This window comes from Rhea pennata, chromosome 1 (assembly GCF_028389875.1).
Source record: "Rhea pennata isolate bPtePen1 chromosome 1, bPtePen1.pri, whole genome shotgun sequence".
Classification (NCBI taxonomy): Eukaryota; Metazoa; Chordata; class Aves; order Rheiformes; family Rheidae; genus Rhea; species Rhea pennata.
The window spans coordinates 16,261,459-16,283,117 of NC_084663.1; the positions used below are offsets into that span (position 1 = coordinate 16,261,459).

General features: G+C 36.3%; 1 protein-coding gene across 1 annotated transcript in view; it reads left to right on the forward strand.

The window, feature by feature from the left end:
* SLC2A13 (solute carrier family 2 member 13) overlaps window positions 1-21,659 on the forward strand; it is a 152,918-nt gene that overhangs the window by 58,571 nt on the left and 72,688 nt on the right. Inside the window, exon 4 of the mRNA XM_062582483.1 lies at window positions 8,616-8,724. Coding sequence (XP_062438467.1) covers window positions 8,616-8,724 — 109 coding nt within the window. The remainder of the gene's footprint in view (window positions 1-8,615; window positions 8,725-21,659) is intronic.

The window sequence follows — 21,659 nt, forward strand, 5'->3', positions numbered from 1 at the left end:
TATCCTCCAGAAATCGGAGGTTTTGAAAATTGTCATGAACATCAGCTTTTCATAATCTTCAGTTCTCATGATAAAAACACTCCTCAGCATCATAGCCTAAGAGATTTTCTGTTCTCTACATTTTTACTTTTAATTTGGAGATTATTACTAGTTCTGTCAGTGGGACTGCTTAAGTAATTTGTTTTGTATCCTTGCTCCAATGAGATATAATCTGTAGTAACAAAAACATGTCTCCTGTCCCTGTCTTCTGAATCACAGAGAAGAGCCACGAATCCCCCACTTCTTGTAAAAAGGTCCACACAGTATTTTTGACCAAAAGTTCATCTCACCTTCTATTCTATCTAGATAGTGGCCAACAGATGTTATATAGGTGTATCATAACTACACTCTTTTTTTTTTTTGGGGGGGGGGAGGGGATTTGACATGTGATACTTTTCATTTTATCCATTCTCCTCTTGTATTGAAGCAATGGTGAACAATTCACCTTCCTTGTACCGCTTTTGGTTTTATAAAATTCCTCTTGTATTTCCTGCTCTCAGTCTTCTTTTTTACATCTTGAAGTATGCTAGTATACTTGATTGATTGGCTGCTTTCATTTGTAAATCATCTATTTGTAAAAGCAGAAACCTGTGGTACCAGCAAAAGCAGAATCACACAGACTTCAGTGCTAGCTTCTTTTGAACCTAGACGTAGGTACCCTGATAAAGTACTATTATATAAGCATTCTGGTTCTCAGGGGACTAGTAAAAATAGTATTGCTGTGACCGCACATTGGAACTGTTCCATTCTTTTGATTGTCCTTTTTTTTTTCATTTTTCTGAACCCTTTGCAATTTCTGCTATACTCTTTTTTGGAGATGAAGAAAGAAATAAAGAGAATAAATAGAGATGAAACGAGAACGTGGGCCAGGGAGGAGCCAGGATTGCATACAGCGTTTAATATACCGTGGTACTCTCTATTCTTGTCATGATAACATTTGCTTTGTTCTTTTATTCCTTACATTGTTTACTATTTTTGACCACCATGAAGCACAAAACTGACTTTTTCATGGAGTTATAGTAACCAGTGCCAACATGAAATCCTAGATGAATGTAGGTTTCACAAAGGAATCATAGAGATGACCTCTGAAAGATATCTAATTCAAGCTCTAATCAAGTGTGAAAAGATTACTCAGGATATTTTTCAACTGAGTTTTGTCTGTTTCAGAGGACAGATATTCCATAACCTCTTTTTCAGTGTTTGACCACCTTCATGGTAAAAAAAAAAAAAAAAAAAAAAAAAAGTATCTAGTCTAAATTTTCCACATTCCAACAAGTCTTTTGCCTTTTATCTGACCCCCGTGCACCTCAAGAAGTCTGCATCCATCTTCTCTATGGTCTCCCACTATGTAGTTGTAGACAGCAGAAGATGTTCCCTTAGCCTTTGCTCTTCAGGTTGGACAACGCCAGTTCTTTCAGGCTCTCGTGTGTCTTGTGCTTCAGCCCCTTAACCACCCTGGCAGCTCTCTTTTGGACTTATGTTTTGATGGGATGCAGTCAGTGCTCCAAGTGTGGGGGACTCAAGCACTGGTGAGAGGGGAAAAGTCCCTTGACCTGCCCGCTGTGCACTTGCTACTCGTCCCAGGCTGCGGCTGGCCTTACTGGTTGGTGCGAGGACCTGCCGCTGTTGCATGCTCTGCTTGCTGTCCAGCAGCTCCTTTTCTGCAAAACCAAAAAAGATGTTGCTGTTGAGCAATAATGGTTGTCTTAGAGCCTTCATTTTTTTTAATAGGAAGACGATTAGTACTGAAACTTAGCAGTTTATGCTTCTGGAGCAGCTGTGCTCTTAGGTTGCAATTAATGAAATACTCAAGCATATATTTGTCTTTCTGTCTTCAATTGGACTGAACTTTATTTCAAATGCTTCTGTTTAAAAATAAATGTTGAAGCAGTTGCTTAAGACTTATTATTTTTAGCTTTAGAATAGTCTGCTCTACTGTCAGTCATCTATGCGTCCATTAATGGTGCTCTCCTGTTGTTTGGAAGCCAAAGCTGAAGTACTTTGACTTTAATCTACAGCAACTTTCTAATTTTCTCTTTGTTGGTAGTTTTGGAACCCAGCTGTGCTGTACTGTAATTATTGACTTGAAAACAGTTATTTTTAATCTGTTTAAATGTGAAACTCATTTCTAACTTTTTAAAATTTATTTTTAATAAAGCTCTTCTGCTAATGGTATCTGGCTTTTAAAAAGGGAGAGGAAAAATTAGTGACAGGAGTTTTTCAGGACCCCCAAATGAGAAATATTTTTTTAAGAACGTAGTTTAAACTAAATGCGCTATTAATAAAGTAAACAAAAGAACATGCAACAGATTTTATCCAAAAGCTCCCACAGAGACTTTTTTTGCGCTCCAGGCTACTTTTAAAATTCTATTAAATTTCCCCTTCCCCCCACTCCTGGGGAGTGGGAGGGTATAGGAACAGGGAATAGCTCCCTGTTTTTATTGTTTTTTGATGGCAAGGAGTAGAAATCTATGTTTACTGTTAAAAATCACTGGCTTAGGGCAGGAACAGGGATATTTGATTCAGAAACAAAAAATGGAGGTAAGACAAAAGAAAAAAAAAATTTTGCTATACCTAGACTTTGGCAGAAAAATTTACAAAAAAAAAAAAAAGGATTGAAGTGTGTTGCTGAGGAAATATGATACCTGTATGAGTGTTACTATAGCTAACACCTGGAAGGATCAGCTTGAGACTAGATTACTGATGGGGTTGGAGGGAACTCGAGTCATATGGGTGCTCTTTTAATTAAGAAATAACACTCTTGAAACTATCCTGACTGCAACTTTCTTTTAAGTGTCTTTCCCCAGCTTGAAAAGAAAAAAAGAAAATGTAATTCCAGTTTGATAAATGCTCTTCGCTGCATTTGTTAGCTTGTGAGGCAGACAGTGGAGTGGGTAGGTCTCCAGGCTGCTAGAGCCTTTGTCTCTTCTTTCTTGTCCTTGTGTTAGGCACATCGTTTTATCTTTCCTCATCTGTTTTCCCACCTTTAAGTGAGGACAATGTTACTGTTTTCCTTGCAAAGCACTTCTAGTGCAGAGCATGAAAAGAAATAATTGTTTGCTAAAACCACATTGCGGACCACGGTTACACAACAGTCGGTCTTTTTTACTACTTACTGTTTTGCTTCCACAATATGTACCACAACTATAAGGAAAGCACAATGTGATCTTTATTTTCTTCTGTCTCTATTTTCCCATCACACAAAGCCTCCCCTTCCTTCACACATGCGCTCTGGCACTCTGCAGATTTTGACAGTAGCACACTCGAGTTCATCTCTACCGGCCCCAGAGCTGACAAGTGAACTGTACAGTCAGAAACCTCCGCTTTCAACTCCTCACGTCATCGCCTCTCTCCGGTCATTGCACCGCTTCTCTCAGCTCACAGTGGTATCATTTAAGTTGCCACTTTTATCTGTTTGCTTTGTTGCGTTTTTTTCCAGTTTTTAAGGACTTCTTTAGAGTAGTTTGAGCTTTCCAGAAAGAACATATCATATAGAGCCAGAGCACCCCCCTCCCTACTCCCCACTTGCCACAGCTGCATCTCCTGTTCAAAGGCATTCGTATCTGCTGCCTCTTTGTGTAAGTACTCGGTGGTATAGATTTTCCATCACCAAAGCTTTATATCAAAGACTGTGGTATCACGGGAAAGATGTTTTTTCCTTTTACAGACGAAAGAAGATTACTTTGTTTTCCGGATTCCCAAAAGGCCAACCCAGCTTGCTGTCAAAACAAAAACCTTTGTTCTTAGTCCTTCTGTTCTCCTCTCATTGTGGATTAATAGAATACTTTGGAGGGGGCGTTTGTTTGAAATCTAGGGTCACTAAGCAAATAAAAAGCTTCGACTAGCCATGGAAAAACTTCTTGTATTAACTAACTTTCTAGAACCAAATGGTTATATGTGATGAGCTTTTATTTTTTTCTAAAGATTAATATCTGGTTATTCCATAGGATCTATTTCCTGTGAAAAATTGGAAAAATATCAAAACTCAAATATTAGATGAGCGTCAGATTGTTAGCTGAGATGTGTTGAGAACCTGGGAAGAGCTTGGTACTTAGGGGAAATTGTTTTGTTGAATCTGTTCAGGATGCATAATGCATTTCCAAAGCTATTTTTGCAATTTTCTTGTGAAAACGACAATTTTGTAAATTTTGCAGAAAGAAAAATGAAAGCAGTCGATACCTTTACCAAAAAAAGAGAAGTGTAATACACTAGGCAAAAGGAGGAGAGGAGTGTTCTTTGGGTTTTACTTTAGTATATCACTTGTGCAGAAAATGAAAGCTACCTCGAGTGTTTTGGAGGAAGAGTTGTAGACCATCTGCAGAATATTCCTCCATCTGTAGATGTCAAAGAGAAAGGTGGACTGTAGTCTGTAAAGACAGGCAAAGGAGAAGGATGGCTTCCAAGACTCTCTTCTGCTGTCCAGGTCACCAGCCTGGAGTTGCTTTTCTCGTCCCTTTCTGTCTGTAGGCCAGTTCTTTGAGGATTTATCTGTACGGGAGAGAGGGTATTGACTGGCATCAGGATAAGAATAGGTCTGAGAAACTAATCTGTAGGTTGAACTTATCTGATGTTAAATCGAACAGTGCCTGTCCGGCTGCTTGGTAAGCCTGCTTTTTTGGAAATGTTTCTCTTCAGCAAGAGCACAAAATACTGGCAGTAGCCCTCCACAGTTTTAAGCTGCTCCTACAAGCTGTCACCTAGATTAGCTGGCAAAAGGATGTTTAAACCTGTAAATGACTTTGGCATAACCCGGTCTCTATCTGTAGTTTCCTGAATGTAAAAATTTTGCCAGGTATTGTAGTGATAAGCTGAGGGGTTGGGGGATCACCAGATTTCCAGGCACCAGGTGTCTGCCTGCATTTGCTGGGGGATTTTTAACTTGGCTTTTTGTCAATCCGCAATATTTGTTTTCCCCTTACAAGAAGTTGCATGAGGAACTAAATATTTGGAAATATATGCTGAGAGATCATTAACATCCAATCTTCTGCCATCTGATTTTCATTATTTAAATTCCTTTCAGAATTAGGATTTGTTTGTTTTGTTTTTTAAAACTTTCTGTGTATTTTAACACCCTGTGATCTCCATATGATCTTTTCTACTTATAGAAGAAAAGCAAAAGACATTGGCAGGTGGCTCGTAACTTTTAAATCAATAAGTTGTGGTGTTATGCTTGCAAACAAAAAGAACAGCTAAAAATAACAACTTAAATAAAATAAGCTGATGTTAATAGTTTCAGATAACTACTCAGAAAGTATAACATTTGGAAAGTATCACGCTGTCTTTCCAAAATGAGTAATTTTGACAAGAATATTCTTTCCCCTTGTGTGGTTCATCTCAGCATAAACTAGTAAATTGTTTTTTTGGATTCTGAATCCAAACTCTCAAATCCTGTTGTTTCCTTTTGGATATATGGTGGAATCTCTAGTTGAGGCAAAAGGTTTAGACCAGGCTCTGAAAGAGAAACCAGTTAGACCAGAATCTACTTTATGTATCACAACTTGCAAGGTCCTTTCTACAACAGCAGTATTTGTATTTTCCCATTACTCTTTTCCGTCACGGCCATCCTGCATTTTCACTAGGGCAAGCTTTGGCTGCCCTTTTTGAAAGCATATTTTGAATCTTTGTAAACATACACATTAACGAAATTTACTTCAGTTAAAGTAATTATCTGAAACCACAGCACAAAGAGTCCAACCAAATCTAGTCTCATTAAATTAATCATGACATTACTAGGTCTCATCCTTTGGACTTAATTTTTATTAATAGCTTAGAAGATGGAAAGCAAACATGTCAGTGGCTTCACAAGTTCAGATTAAATAGCTGAAAAACAGGAATATTTCTAAATTTTCTAGCTAATGAGAACCAAAAGCAATTAAGACAGGAGTGCAATGAAAAAAAAATAGTGACTTTGAGAGAAATATTTATGTCCTCCACTGTGGAAAAAAATTGCCAAATACCTATCACTTAATTTTATTTGTGACTTATCTTTTGTGTCATCTGTTTCCCTCTAAATCCATATGCGATTAACTTACTGCATTTAAAGGGTTTTTTTTGATTTTATTGCTTTTACTATTTTAATGTATTGCAATAGATAACAGTAAATTTAAGAGTTATCAGAGACTTGTAAATCAATTTCAGTTTTCATCAGGCTTATTTTCAAACGAAAAATGCATTCAGTAATTCGGAAGACTTCATTTTAAAGATTCTATTTAAAAACCATTCTCCACTGTTAACATCTGTGTTTAGCCTTTTTTTGTTTAGTTTTAAGATAGTTGTATATTAACTCAAGTAAGGATGGGGAAAGCTCTTTTCTCTCTCCTGTCCAGTCCTGTCTGAGAATGTAGCTCATTAGTTAGTGGTTGGTCCTGTTCCCAATATTTGGGATATGAAGGGCTAGGATTTATCGCTATGATAGCTCTGTGATCAAGAGCAACTTTAATTTCAGTGGCAGGAGTGAATATAGGAAAACGCAACAATAATACATGTAGTTCTCGGGCGAGATGATTTTAATAAAAAGTTTCATACAATTTCTGATTTAAAAACACTCATCTTACAAACAGCAGGAGCCCTTTGGGCTTTGAAGTTAATTTGCAAAGCTCATTTAATATAGAGATTAACAATGTCTTTTACTTGATTTCTGTTTATTTGTTTGTAAACCTGAGGGCTGTGAACTTATGAAAGAAAGTCCTTTAATTTTTGGTATGCCTACTAAGATGTGCAGTTGCCATGGCACAGACTTGTAGTGAAACTTTTCATTCTCTGACATAAATCAGCATGATGTTTTCAACATCACGTATATGATACTATTAGTCAGCAATATGAAAAAATTACAAATACCTACTGAATTTAGCTGACTGGATGCTCTGAAAGCCTAAAGCACAGAAAGAGTTTAATGTGAAGTCCTAAACTTTCTGCAGGGACCCACTTTCAGGCCTACAGACGGATATTTGTGATTAAATTTGTTAAGTGTTCCTGACTCCATCTGAGTTGCAACCCACTGTTTGGGAACAGCTGCTTTAATTTCTAGCTATTCATTTTAATGCCTTCTTTTCAATTGTTTTGTGCAATGCTTTATTGGGACTAGAGGCTTGTAGAACTTCAATCAAATCATCAAATATCTGAGTGGATCAGGAATTGCTAAAAAACTCACGTACGTTCCTTATGAACTGAAACAGAGGTAGTGATGTGGCTATATTGCAGGGTAGGCAGAACTGGGTACTGTCTGTACGTTAGTGACGTTTGCCATTGTATATATGTCGTGTGGACAGTTTGCCATATAGGATTCTACTGTTAATGATAAAGACGGGGAAGTTAAGTGATAATACAAATGGCATGTGAACACTGTAAATTTTTATGAGAACGGCTCTTCCCCAGGCAGGTTTGACTACCTTTGAATGAGAAAATTTTTATCGAAACTTGTTTATCAGGTTTTCCTATTGAAACTCTTCATCCATGGCCAGCTTTCTGAAATTGAAACTCTCTGATGTAAATCTTTCTTCATTAACTGACGTCTATAGATTTTTATATTGAATCAATACATTTAATGTATTTCTGTGTATTCAGGATGGACTTTGAGGAAAATGTAAAAATGTAAACATAAAATATAGGTGGTCTTGTTCTCCAGATATGAATTCTATTAAGCTTTTTATTATTTGATGGCAACTATTTTGAGATTATATATATTGTGACCTTTATTAGTTGCTCCAAGTAGGTATACCAAATTAGATAAGACATGTAAAACTTAAAATTTTTCACCTGAATATGTTTTAGCCTAAATGAAATTCTGGACAGAAGTAAATTCAACTAAATAATGGAGTCAAATATTTTTTATTTTTACCTGATTCATAGAAGTTTCTGTATTGCATTGTTTGTAGGATATTTTGAAAATTTAAAATTAACAAAGAAGGAAACTTTTCCTATCTGCCAGAAATGTTGGTTTTCCTCTCCCTTAAGACACTGTTTTCTGCTTTTTTGAATGTAGCCCCATCCCAGTGCAACCAAAGATGTAGAAAAAAATTAATTTACATTCCCTCTGCTGACCTTACACCTACTACACTACACTACATGCACAGATCTATCCCACACCACAAAACACCCATACTTGCAACTGTTTTTTATAAATTGTTTTTGTGGGTCTTTGGAGAAAATTTTATCTGCAAGATCCAGATCTCAGCAGTGAGCAGTGGCATTTCTGAAATAACTTCTCAACAGGAGTGGCAGCTTTTAGAAAGGGATCAGAAGTGACTCTTTGAAGGAATTTGAAACAGCATATCCAGTTGTAACAAATGTGCAATGTGTTAATGTCAGTAGAATATAGGAGAGCTGTACATGTGTCATCAATAATACTATATAGGCTTTGACCAAATAATTGTTACATGTTGTGCCTATGCTTCCTGAAAAATCATCTTTTTAGTACAGTGTAGCGAAGAACTGAAATGATAAAGGTATTCAAAAATAATTGAAAGAATCCCAGTTTGTATCAAAAATGAAGTTAAAAAAACTTATGCTTGGGAACATTGTCTTGATAGAAAACATTTAAGAACTATTATGTATTTTTTTATTTGTTTGTTTTTAAGGTGGACCTGTGATCTGCAGAATGCTAACATATCCCCCAACTCGAAGAGCCTTAATTGTGGGTTGTGGTCTGCAGATGTTTCAACAACTGTCAGGGATTAACACCGTCATGTATGTATTTGTTGCTTTCTCCTCTTTTTAAAATATAAAAGCAGACAGTTAGGCCAATAGCAATTGTTTACAGCCATCTAGACAAAATCTGAAATGAGAACAATGGAGTGAGCGAGCGAGCTGGAATGCCTGGTTTTAAGTCTGCATTTTGACATACCAGGCATCTCGGGAAGTTACTAATACAAGGATAGACATTTGTTAAGAAATGACAGTGCAGACTGTAGTGATGTGTAGATGTGATAGTCTATGTCAGTTTACAGTCAAACGTCTATATGCAAGTCTAGATCCGAAAGTACTCATGGATTTGATTTATGTGAAAATAGGTCAAAATACAGTGAAGGCTAGACTGTTGACCATGCAAAGAAGATGGAAAATTATTGTGAAGTGCTTAAGTAGGTAACAGATACCAAAGAAAGAAACATTTTGCATTATCATACGGTTCCATTACCTGTAGGAAGACTCAGTGAATGTAGAGATGAACACAATTTATTCATTTTTTTTGTAAGTTTTCAGCTCACAAGATAAGTAGCTCTTGGTAAATGTGCAGTGTGCAAGACCTTGTTTAAGGTGAAGTTACTGTTGATCCAGCCTACAAGAGTAACTATATAAATGCACATCCCATATTGTTTTAAGATCAAGTGTAAATATTACAGTAACGTCTCATAGAATGTTTTACATTTAAATACGGAAGCTTGTGGGAAAGTCGTTAAAAGGAGCAACTAAAAGGGTAAAACTTTCAGTGGTATCAAGAGATAACCATATTTAAAGTCTTAAGTATCAAAAATCTGTCATAAGGGGAAAAAACTTAAACTGATTGTTAAACTACAGAGAAGGAAAATCTGTAACAGGTGAAGGAAGATGCTTTACAAAGTAGAGAGTGTTGCTAAATGAGGAAAACAGAAGCATGCATAGCTGGTAAGTTGTGTGTGAAAAACAGAAGACAGGCAGAAAAAGAGCTTTGAGGAATTCTTCAGGCACATTAGAAGCAAGAGACCAAACAGCATCTCTAGGTCCACTAATGGTCCAGACATAATGAGAACACTAACAAAAGACAAATCTAAGGCTAATGTAGCATCTCTGTTAACAGTGGAGGGAGTATGGAAGTTCCCACGCTGAAGTTTACTAAAGACATGTCAGAGATCTGTTTCAAATTGAAATGCCAAGGGGAAAAAGATCTTCAAACAAACCGATAAAATGAGTAATAACAGATTGCATAGACTAATCAGCTTCTACCCAGCAGGCTGGGAGTAAGTCAAATACAAAATCATCAAATTTGGAACTTCAGCATTTAATGTGTTGTTTAGATTGTCTTGGTATCAAAGGAGTAGTGTAATTTTCATGGGGGAGGAGGAGTGTTGCATTGAGCCCAGGAAGTTTGAATCCTGTGCTGATCAAAATTAGTTGAAATTGTCATAATAAAATGAGAAGTGTGGCTACAAATATGAAAAATGAACATGCAGATGGGGAGCATATAATTATTATAAAGAGCCGGTGTGTCTGTTGTAGAGACATCATAGCTTCATATCCATTGGAGATGTTTGAGTTTATGGTCATGCTAGAACCATATGAACTAATCTTCCTAGCTTATGATGTGTGTTGCCGAAGTTTCTTGAAGAAACTGGACAGTCAAAAAGTAAGAGGGAAGTCCTCTCGTGGCTTAATAACTTGTTGAGATATGAAACAAAGGATAAGAAAAAATGATCCATCTTTACAATGGAAGAAAGCCAACAGTAGAATCCTACTGACCTCTAAGCAGAGATCTTTGCTGTCCAATTAATAAACAAACTGTGAAGGGGGCTAAACAGGAAAGAAACAGCTTGTGCTTATATACTGTTCATGAGAGTAAAACCCCCAAAGTTGTAATAATAAAGAGTTGTGGGAATATGATGCAAAATGAAGAATTAATAAACCGGCAAATGTGTTAGATGCACAATAATGCTTGTGGGAAGGAACTGGACTTGTAACTAACATGCATGGAAATCTAAATTAAGTGGTACCATTCATGAAGGAGATCTTGGAGTTATGGCTAGTTCTCTACAAATGCAGCGATGACATCAGATGACAGTCTGGTATTACAGATGTCAAAAGTACAAATAATTTTAGAAATTAATTAGGGAAATTAATGAAATAAAAATTATTGTAGTGTTATTAAACATGCTGTGGATACAATCTCTGGCCTAGGACAGCTATTCTCACATTTTGATTCTTCTTTAGGAAGTCTTACTGTGACAGAACAAAAAATGTTCACAAGGTTTATGACTCTGGTGGACTGACTTTGCCTATCTTAAACTTCACATGCTTTAAAATCTCAAGCCCCTTACGAGGTGGGATGCTTTACAAATATTTTGGAATTAATCTAATTGTTTATGTGAAGGAGGACAGAATTACAACTATAAAATATAGTTGAATCTTAGCTTTAAAATATAAAAATGCCTATAGTAAACATATGAAGGCACTGTTGTTAAATGACTGACTTGTAAACCATTTGAGGCATCCAGTATTTTAATAATCCAGTATAACTGAATTTGGAGTTACCAGGTTTTGCAGGATAAATGTTTTCCTATGAAAGGAAGTTTTTGAAGCACAAGGGGGCAGCTGTCTATTGATGGTTTACTTGCATAGAGATTCTCAGAAATCACAGAGTTGTTGAGGTTGGAAGGGAACTCTGGAGATCATCTAGTCCCACCTCCCTGCTCAAGGAGGATCACCTAGAGCATGTTGCCCAGCATTATGTCCATACTGCTTTTGAGTATCTCCAAGGAAGGAGACTCCACAACCTCTCTGGGCAACCTGTGCCAGTGCTCAGTCCCTCTGACAGTAAAGAAGTTTTTCCTCATGTTCAGAGAGAACTTCCTGTGTTTCCGTTTGTGCCTGTTGCCTTTTGTCCCATTGCTGGACACCACTGAGCAGAATCTGGTCTCATCCTCTCTACACCCTTCCTACAGATACTTATACATATTGATAAGATCCCCTCTCAGTCTTCTTTTGTCCAGGCTGAATAATCCCAGCTCTCTCAGCCTTTTCTCATAGAAGAGATGCTCCAGTCTCTTAATCATCTTAGAAGCACTTTGCTGGACTTGCTCCAGTAGCTCCATGTTTCCCTTGTACTGGGGAGCCTAGAACCAGACACAGTACTCGAGAGGAGGCCTTCTGTTAATAGTGGAATTATACAGAGGAATTTTGCAGGGGTCTAAAAGCGATCACACAGTGTCTCCAGGAGCAGAGGAGATCCTAAAAAGCAGGAAAAAAAACTAAAAGAAATCCATGCAAACCGCAACAAAAATCATGAGCTTCAAATGCTCAAGGTTTCACAGTCTGCATATTTTCAAGTTAAAACTTGAGTTATCAGTAGTGAATCCAGTGACAGCTGCAATAAAGAAAGTCTGTATAATAAGATCTTTTGTGGCAGTTCTTGAGGACTGTGCATTATCCATGAAGTTGATTTAGTTTGGCACAAAGAAATATTTTCATGTTATATTTGAATCAGCTGAATATGTACATGACATCCCGAAGCTCTGGGCATGAGTAGGAAGCCCCTGGATTTGAGAACTGCTTGCAGAGTAATTTCTGCTTCAAGGAGGTGGATCTAAAAAAGAAAGAAAAAGTAAAAATAGGCAAGGGAGACTGTAACTCTTGCAAACAGATTCTGGTATGCTAAATTTTGTTAGTAATAGAATAAAGCTCACTGACCTATTGTTTTGCTTCCTTTTTTGTCCTGAAAATGCCAATGCTGACAATGCTGTAATACAGGGCCTCAAGTAGAAAAAATATTTCCTCTTTACCAGGTTAATTGACTTATGAAATATAATTGCATGCAGCTTTAGACAAGCATCTCTAACAGTGGTGCAAGCAAGTTGGAAAGGGTTCAAGTTTTGGATTTTTTACCATTTGGACATTTTCTCATCTTAAAAGCAGTTCAATCTTTCAAGTCTAGAGTCACAAATCCATCTGGCAGGATACCAAACGAAGACCAGGTGAAAGAGGTTGTATTCCAGAGTAGCAGTTACTGCAAATTAGGTAGTTAATAACAATATACCCAAGAATTTTGCTGAATCACAGATGTGCAGATATTTTCAAGCCTACAGTGACACATAGTTGAAACCTGGGGGAGAAGGACAGTTTTCAAGGTGAAATTTCAAGATAAGTTTCCCTGTCAGTTACTCCTAAAAATCTTATGCAAAAATCTGTTTTTTTTCTTTTGTATGTTGAAGTATTTGACTATTTCAGATTGTTCGATAAAAAGCACAGTGTAGATCAATGCTTTAGCTATATGCTCAAGTCCCAGCAGGACTATCACTTCTGAAAACAGTCCTGATACTGTGCAGCCTCAGTGCAGTCAAAACAAACCATGGGGAAAAAAGCTATTGGAAAATCCTAAATTAACTTCAGTACTAGGCAGTAATTTAGCCATTACAGGAGGCAACTCAGTGTTATTTTGTAGTGCATGTGTTCACTCTGGACTGCATCAAGGTTTTGTGACCTATGCCAGAATTTCTTCTTCTGTCCTTGAGACTAGCTAATTCTAAGCTAGCTGATGCGCATTCACATAAGCTCTCTATGTCCTCAAGACTGTAAATCTGTAACGTCTTATAATAATAAGACTTAAGAGGCAGCTGTATCATCTTAATTAGTCATATGCTCACAGAACTTTAAGAGAAGCAGACTTGATTAAAGCCAAACAAAATATTTTGTTTTGCAGTTGAAACAGTATTCTTGATGTGATGTTAATTTAGACATTTGCTATTATCTTTTCGTACGGTGTTAGAAAAGCTTTTGCAACCAAAATGTGGTATACCGTGTCAACAAGGATAGCTTATGGACTTCTGCTTTTTTTCCGCTTGGATTTTCACTAGCGTATGTAACTTGTTATTCCTAGTTAATAAAATGTTCTGTTACTGTTAAAATATCCTTGCATCTCTTAAAAGTTAAGTGAATTCACATGTAAAATATATCTGGTTTTGGATTTGGTCCACAGACACTTTCAAGCTGTAACAGCCTTGTTCTTTTAATCTGTGCAAGCAAACAGAAGAACAAAAAAGATGAGATGATAAAAACAAGCATCCTTCTCCAGCTGGCAAGAAGTGGGGAGTGGAAGAAAATATTATATAGAGGAGGAAGAAAGCTCAGAGTAATGAGGGAGGAGAAAAAAAGCTGAAAGAAGAAAAAGACAAAAGGAGGTTATGTAACAGGCGGAAATTGAGGGTTTGAAGAAAAGTTAAAAATATTAAAACAATTAACATGAAAAGTGAACGAATGTAGTACTGAATATAAATGAGAATAAAAAATATGGGACAGAGAAGAGGACTGAGACTGGAAAGAAGCCAGGATACTTTTGAAGTTTAATAGATGTTAGAAGGAAGTTTAATGATGCCAAAGAACATTTCCTGGTAGGTTAAATGGCCGAGTCTGTTGTACAGCAGTTACGGAGCTTGAACATGAAAGGAGCTGTAAACGTTCACTTCTGTTAGCTTAAGTGAGCATTAGACAGTATTCACCTGTCTACAGCATTAGGCTCAAGCAGGTCTCTTGCTCTGTTTCTGCGTCTGTGGATAGCTAACTTGGCAAGAATGCATGACTCAACCTGCAAAAGCTGAGATGGTGAAATCCTACTTTGAATTCCAGTTCCCTTCTCCCTTTTTCTTTCTCTTCTCAATAGGCAGTAGAGGAAGTTGACAGTACAAATAAACCTTGGGTGTTTTCCTTGAAGATCAGTGGATAAATACCATTTAATAAGAACTTTTCCAGGTGTTTTGAAAATAACAACAAAAGCAGAAACAACCTTCAGTTGTCTGAATGAGAAAGTAACAACAACAGTAATAGAGTTGTTTCTGAAAGACTTATTCCTCCATAAGCTTCAACAACTCTAGAAAGCCTTTCCCAGGTTAATAATTAATAAGTTAGTCATTGGAAGGTAATAATGAGATTCTACTAGACTATTGACTGTTCATCTGGATACTGGAAAAGAAATCTTGACATCCGTGAAGAAAGACTGTGTTCAGAAATGTGGTTGTGGCTCTCATTTTTCTTGTGTTTTGTATTTAAACATCATTTTTAGGTTGTATACCTTTCTGTTGTGTATTCTGGTTATGCATTTTAAAGCAAAAGCCAAAAAGTAATCTAGTCTTCCAAAAAAGCAAACAAAACCTCACAGTGTTAAAATATCGTCCAAGTTGCATAGTGTTCATTAAAGAATGATGCATCTTTTACTGTAGTCTGCATTTAGATTTAAATTGAGCCACAGTAATCGCCAAGTAGCCTGCCATGTGAACGTCATCTTTGCACGGCCAATAACTTGTCTCCTCAATTTGTTCTTGCATACTCTGAGGTTCAACTGTACTTCTGGTGAGGAATAAAGAGGATTAAAGAGCTAGAAGTCTCAGTTCTTTGCTTTACGTTGTGCTAAGTTGGTATACCATAAGACTGAGTGGAATAATGACGCAGACGAATGTATCTTGTTGAGTGAAAGGACACTAGAGGGAGGGAAACGTCAGTGCTACCTCATACCTCAGAGAGAGACGTGCCTGCTTTGAGGCCCTGGTACAAGGGAAGAGGGCACTAGTGAGAGCCCGTGGTAACGCCAGAAAGATAGACACCAGGGTGGGGTTTTTATGTACTTCTGAATTGCAGATCAGAAAGATGGGATGACTGAGGGTGTTTTCTCCAGAGGTCCCTTCCAACCTTACTGATTCTATGAGTCTATAATTTTGCTTTTTTTTTTTTCTTCTGTTGGCTCTTTTTATTTATCTGGTAGAATTATCTGAAGATTAGGGCCCCATGTTTCTGAGGGACTAAAACTGCCTAAATATTGGTCTAGAAACAGAGCGTATATAGTCATTCCAGTGGAAATGTACTGGCATCTAATACAGAGGTAGAGATAGCTAACGCTAGGGGATGCGCTTCTTTATTTGAGTCCAAACAATAAGAAGAAACTAGTTGAGTGTGTTAAACGGGAAAGTATCTTGAGTAACATAGTTGATAAGTAGAGGAGTGCTTGATTTCTAGAGAGACTGAAAACACAAAATAAAAGGCCTGCTTCAAGAAGGCAGTTCAGTAAATTTGAAAATTTGCAAGGCTGCAATGTATTGCTAAAATTTTTGTATCGTGAGTTGTGTTTCAGCTTGTGCTTCAAAAGTTCTACTTATAAAGTGAAAGATTTTTCTTAAATAGTCTTGTATGTACTTGTTGGAGATACTCTACAAAATCTTGAGCAATATGTACAACTGTGCTTACATCCCGGCAGCTTAAGGGTTTCATGATTTAGCTCTGCAGGCTGTAATTTATCGTTCTAGCCAATTTTGAAAGGGTGTTTAGGATACTAGTAAGGGGGTAAATCTGGTTGGACAGAGTGCCGGGGCTGATGTCCTAAAATGAAGCTGTAAAAATATCAATTGTGTAACAGTGGTGATAGCACTAAAACCACAATATGTTAATTTCAAATCAAGAGTTACAGATTAAAAAAAAAAAAAAAAAAAAAAACAGGAAATCTTCCTTTTTCTGTTTTTCTGACCTTGCATGATTGTCAGAAAATAACCTGATTCAGTTTGTAGTTATGAATTTGTAATTCATTATATAAAAAAAAAAGCCTCCAGAAAACAATACAAGTGTGACTGTGGCTTGGGTTATTTGGGCAATGCGGTATGTAAAACTTTGAGGTTCTGTCTCAGGCTTGAGCTTCTCACTGCTGATACCTGTTCACTGCACGCAGTGATGCATTTTGTGTTTGTATTCCATTTGAAAATTTGAAATGAAAAGAAAAAATCACAGCTTTAACACACTTAAAGGGAAAAAAAAGATGCAAAACAAACAAAGCATAATGGAGTTGTTAGCTAGATTAAAGCTGTGAAATGTTTATTGTATTTAAAAAGCTGCTTGTTTTGTCAAACAAACTAGCCAAAGCTTTTGGAGGATAGCTTTTGAAAATACATCCTTGTCTTGCATTAGAGATGAAAGAACATGTAGTTTAGATATAAAAAATTTTGAAGGATGACTACCAGAAAAGTGCGGGAAGTAATTCGAGTTGTTACGTAACAAGAGTAATGGGATGAAATTAAGAAAAGTAAAATCTAGAATGATTATAAGAACATAGTTTACTTCTTAAAAATACCAGACTGAGAGCATCTCTTAAGAGGGGCTGGAAACACTCATAATTTCTAATTGCTTAATCGTAAGAAGTTACAGCAATAGAGAATGTATTAGAAATAACAGTTTTTTGGTGTTTATAAACTGGAATTAGTAGGCATAAACTACAAGGCAGAAGTGTTAGTTCACATTCTTTTTTAATAAAAAGTCCCATTTCCTTTAAGTGAAATTTTTATGTGCCACCTGTGTCCTGGTAATTCTGGTACACTATCCATTTTTTTCCAGAAAAGTATTATCAAAGACCTAAGAAACAGAAGAACAGAATAAAAAACCCCAAACAAAGCAAAAACATCCCAGATTGCCAAATGCCTTAAAGGGTCTTGAGCTTCATGTTTGTTTGCTTTATAATTTTTTAATGTTTAAATATAAGCTACAGAAGGTCTCTGGAACTGCAGAGGAAGCAGGTTCAGCAGCTCAGGAATGAGGAGCTGCAGGTGTTATATTTGCTGGTTAACTCGAGGTTCTAATTCTATTTCAAAGCTATTTAAGTATTAGTCTCCTGCTGATTTCATTGGTGCTGAACACTTTTTTTTCTTTTTTCTCCCAAAGCTGGACCTTGAATATCTTAATGAGTTGAAGAACAACCATATGAAATTTTTTCCATTTTTCTTCTTTATTGTTGCAGACTTCTCTCTTGGGTTATTAGCTAGAAGAATATATCCTGAAGCATGCAATAGCACAAGTGAAAATAAACCTCATACCATGGCAGCAGCACTTTATGATTCTCAGTCATCTTGTTAGAGGCAGGCTTTGGCTGGTGGTTGTGTTATTTCTGAAACGTTTTTAAAAAATAAATGATTAAAAAAGGTTCTTCTGAGTTTTAACTGGCACTTCAAAAAGCATCTACCCCTACAAATAACCCAACCCAATCTTAATTTTTTCAGTGTAGATACTTTCACAGAAAGAAATTCCTTTCAAGTCTTATGTTGAATGTTACTAATGCAAAGGCTTGTAACATCTTCATTTGATAATATTAATTTTTTTGTAACATGTTCTTTTCAAAGAACTATATGAAAGTTAATATTACTAATTTATTTTTGTAGGAGATTCTACTGTCTGTCTTCTGATTTGGAACATATTTTCTTTTTAATAAAATCTGACCCAGGGGACTATGTGCATCTTTTTCCGCTCCAGTTCTTCATACATGTTTAGGTAGCTATCAGTGGTAAACTAGCCAGAATGCAGAGACATTTTTATTAAAATATTGAAAGACAACAGTCCCACTAATCATAAATACATTTTTGTCTTAGTATATTTTTAAAATAGTAGGTGATAAAATTAGTTCCTACAGTTCTTGAGATTGTGAAACTATATTTAAAGAAGGGCTGTCATTTTGGAGAAAGCTTAAAAGGACGGTGTTTATTTAAAGAAGAAATGTAATCAAACAAATAGCATTTTCAGTCATTCCTCTTGTCATTATTGAAGGTTTTGCATCCTTAATAAAAGTTTTTCCTATTTTTCCCTTTTTCTTTTCTTTTCAACTTCCTGCTTTTGCCTGTAGTGAAGTCATATTATTTCTATCTGTTGCCTTGGTAATAACTCTCATGTCACAAATTCAGTATTAACTTCACTGCAGGGCCATGCAGGAGGAAATGTGTGAACTGTGTGGGTGGGAGCAAAGTCTTTGTTGAAACATATGGCTTGGGTTATTAGCTATTGTAGTAAAACAATTATGTGAGAAGTAAAATGGCTCTGTTTTACATGTTGTACGTACACGGTGTAGCTGTTGATAAGTCAATGAAATGCATCTCATTAATGTTGTTCATACATAAAGCCAAGTAATGGAGTGAAGTCAGAGTAGCAATGTTCATAAATCATTCACGAATGATTGCTGGAGGATGTTCCCTAAATAGTAACCCCATTTTTTAAAAAAGATATTGCTTGCCTAGATAGCTTCCAGAACTCAATTCTGTCTCTACCAGTTTTTCCTGTGTTATTACCTCTCTAATACCTGTGTTAGTACTACTCTCATAATATTGTAATAATTTCTTTCAAGTACAGTTGTTAATGTTTAGTAGGCATAATTTTGTTAATTTGTATATTTTCATTATCTCCAGCAAGTGCTCTTCCTCAGTCAAGTATTTCATTACTGGCTTCGAAAACTTGTTAGGAAACCGTGCAGCAAGTTGACTAATTTAATTCTTTTTTCCTTACGCTACAGTGGAATTGTAAGGGGAGTGGATTTTGTTTACCTAGTAGGTTTGCTCACTTGTGAAAACCTAGAGGGCATGTATTATTCAAATGTTGGACCATATGCTTAGTGATGAAACGGTGTGTATTAACTCCTTAAATGCAAAACAAGGAATATACAGGTATGAAACAATTCAAAGCTCACAATATAAGGCATCGTGAAAAGGCAGAGAATGAAACTACAAAAGGTCACTTAATTGGATGCTGCCCAATACAGCAGCATAAAAACCTTGGTGAAATATATTACTGATCCCATTCAAACATAGAGCAAGAGGTAAGATGCCCTTTAGGTCTGTTTATTCACCTTTACTTTAAGGGCATAGGAACCAGTTCTGTAAATTGGATTCTTCGAAGTCTGTCAATATGAGTTAAACCACTGCAGGCTAGTCAAGCTGTCTTATGCGACAGAGGCTGAGCGAAAAGAAAAAAAATTGAAAGGTTATGGATCATGCAACAATTTACCGTAGATGTAAACAGTCCAGAAATGGATCATAAGTAAAACATGGCAACACAAAGTCTACTATGGTCAAAACCAACCAAATAGAAGGTGCAGTAGGAAACACAGTCACCAAATGGAAGGGGAAAAAAAAGAGCCTCTTAATTTCTCAATATAGTAAGAAAGAACGCTATGTGTAAAGCCAGCAAAGAAGAGGGTATAAAGGGGCAGGAATGGGGAAAATGTTAAGATGGAGAGTCCAGCAAGGGAGTGAGGGTGTCAGTAAAACCAGCTGGTCGGGATACAGAAACTAAGTAGAACTGTAGAAAGTCCTCTTAGTACCTAGAGATGATGGCTCTGGTCTTTGCTTCTTGTCTCTGGAGTTTCTGGCTATTTTCTATAGTTTCTTTGAAGATACATGTTACCAGAGCTGAAGGGAAGCCTGATGAGGCACAATTTGAGTCTAGCTAGGTGAGAAATTCGTGACAGCTTAAAAAAATTGTATGTTTTGGGTTTTGTGGGCCCACCCCAAAGTACTAACAATTCTATGCAAGCTAATAACACTTCATTTAGTGATTTCCAACATTTTCATAAAAGAACAAAGTCCTTTTTTGTGATATTTTAGTTCTTTTTTAATAGTCACTTGTACATTGTACTCTTCCAAGATGACATGTTTTACAGACATCCTGGAAATACAGGAAATTTGTGAGACTATGTTATTATCAGCAGACCTGAATGCATTTTTCAGAGGAAGTGAATTATTTTCTACATTTCACAAGGAAAAAGTAGATCAGAATAATACTAGATTGCTGATTCAAACCTTTGTTTTTCAGAAAGCCCCTTCCTTCACTTAGATTTTTAACAGAATAATGAATAGAAGATCCTTAAAAAAAAAGAAGAAGGGAAAGCCTTACAAAACCACAAGAAATATAGTCAGATAAGATGCCTGGGGATCCTTTTCCTCACTTTGTTGCCTGTTTCTACTTACCTGATTGTATTATTTCTGCAGCAAGTTTACTTACTGGGGAAAGAAAACACTTGAGCAGCAAAACTTTGTAAGGCTGCAACTTGATGTTGGCAACTTTAGGTGTGTCAATCTTACATCTAGCACAAAAATAATGAAATTTGTTCTGGAAAACATTCAAAAGTTGACAGAAACTCCGAGGAGATATTTATATTCAAAATTGCCTCCTCAGTTTGCTACTTTCAAGGCAAATTGTCTATAGCTGCACAAGATCCAGTAGGGATAATGTCTGCAATGTAAGGCTCACTGTGCTTCAATAGGAGAGGGGACCTTAGTGTTGGGTGAAAAAGGAGGCAAGTCCTGGCTTTCCTCTTGTTTTTTCTGACCTACCTCATGTGAGGCGAGACAAACATACCTTGTATGTGCACTCACCCCTGGAAATGTTGCCCATTAAAATATTGAGAAATAGATCTTTCTGTGCACTAAAGCAATACTTGTTGCCTTTGTAGGTGGATGAAAGAAGGAAGGAGGTAAAAGCAGTATTTCATTGCTTTTGCGTTAAAGGTTGTAAGGAGCCAGGTACAATCTCAGTATAACTCAGACCAATTTGGCTATTTTTTACATTAGTTTGGATGTGACCTTTTCAAATCTCAAGGGAATAAGGGACTAAAAGAGAATTTACCCATAGTTTAATACTACAGAAATATTCAAAGCACTGAAAGAAATCTTACCTCTGTGGTGAGCTGGCAGCTCTATACAATTTGCACACAGAATTGAAAAAAAAGGTATCTTAATAAGTAGGAGAATTGTATATTATGTTTGCTAGTGATGTTACTTTTTCAATTGCATGTTCCAAAAATAACAGATTTTTCATCAATTTTAATTAAAATTTAATAATTTGATTAAATAATTAATTAAAAAATTCTTTCAAGTTGTGATATATTCTCCTAATGTCATTTGTTTAAAGTGAGAATAAAAGACAAATGTATGTTTCTGATGCATGTAAGAATGGAGAGTGGCTCATTAGTGAAATAGGACTGCTCTTAGAGGAAATACACACTCATTTCAAGTCATTTTCCTTTCTTTGCTTTCATACTATTTTGTATAACTGTAAAGAAATAATCATTGTGTTAGAAAATTTATAATTTGATAATTGGCATACAGTACAGTATTCTTTTATATCCTATTTGCTTTATTACAGCTTTG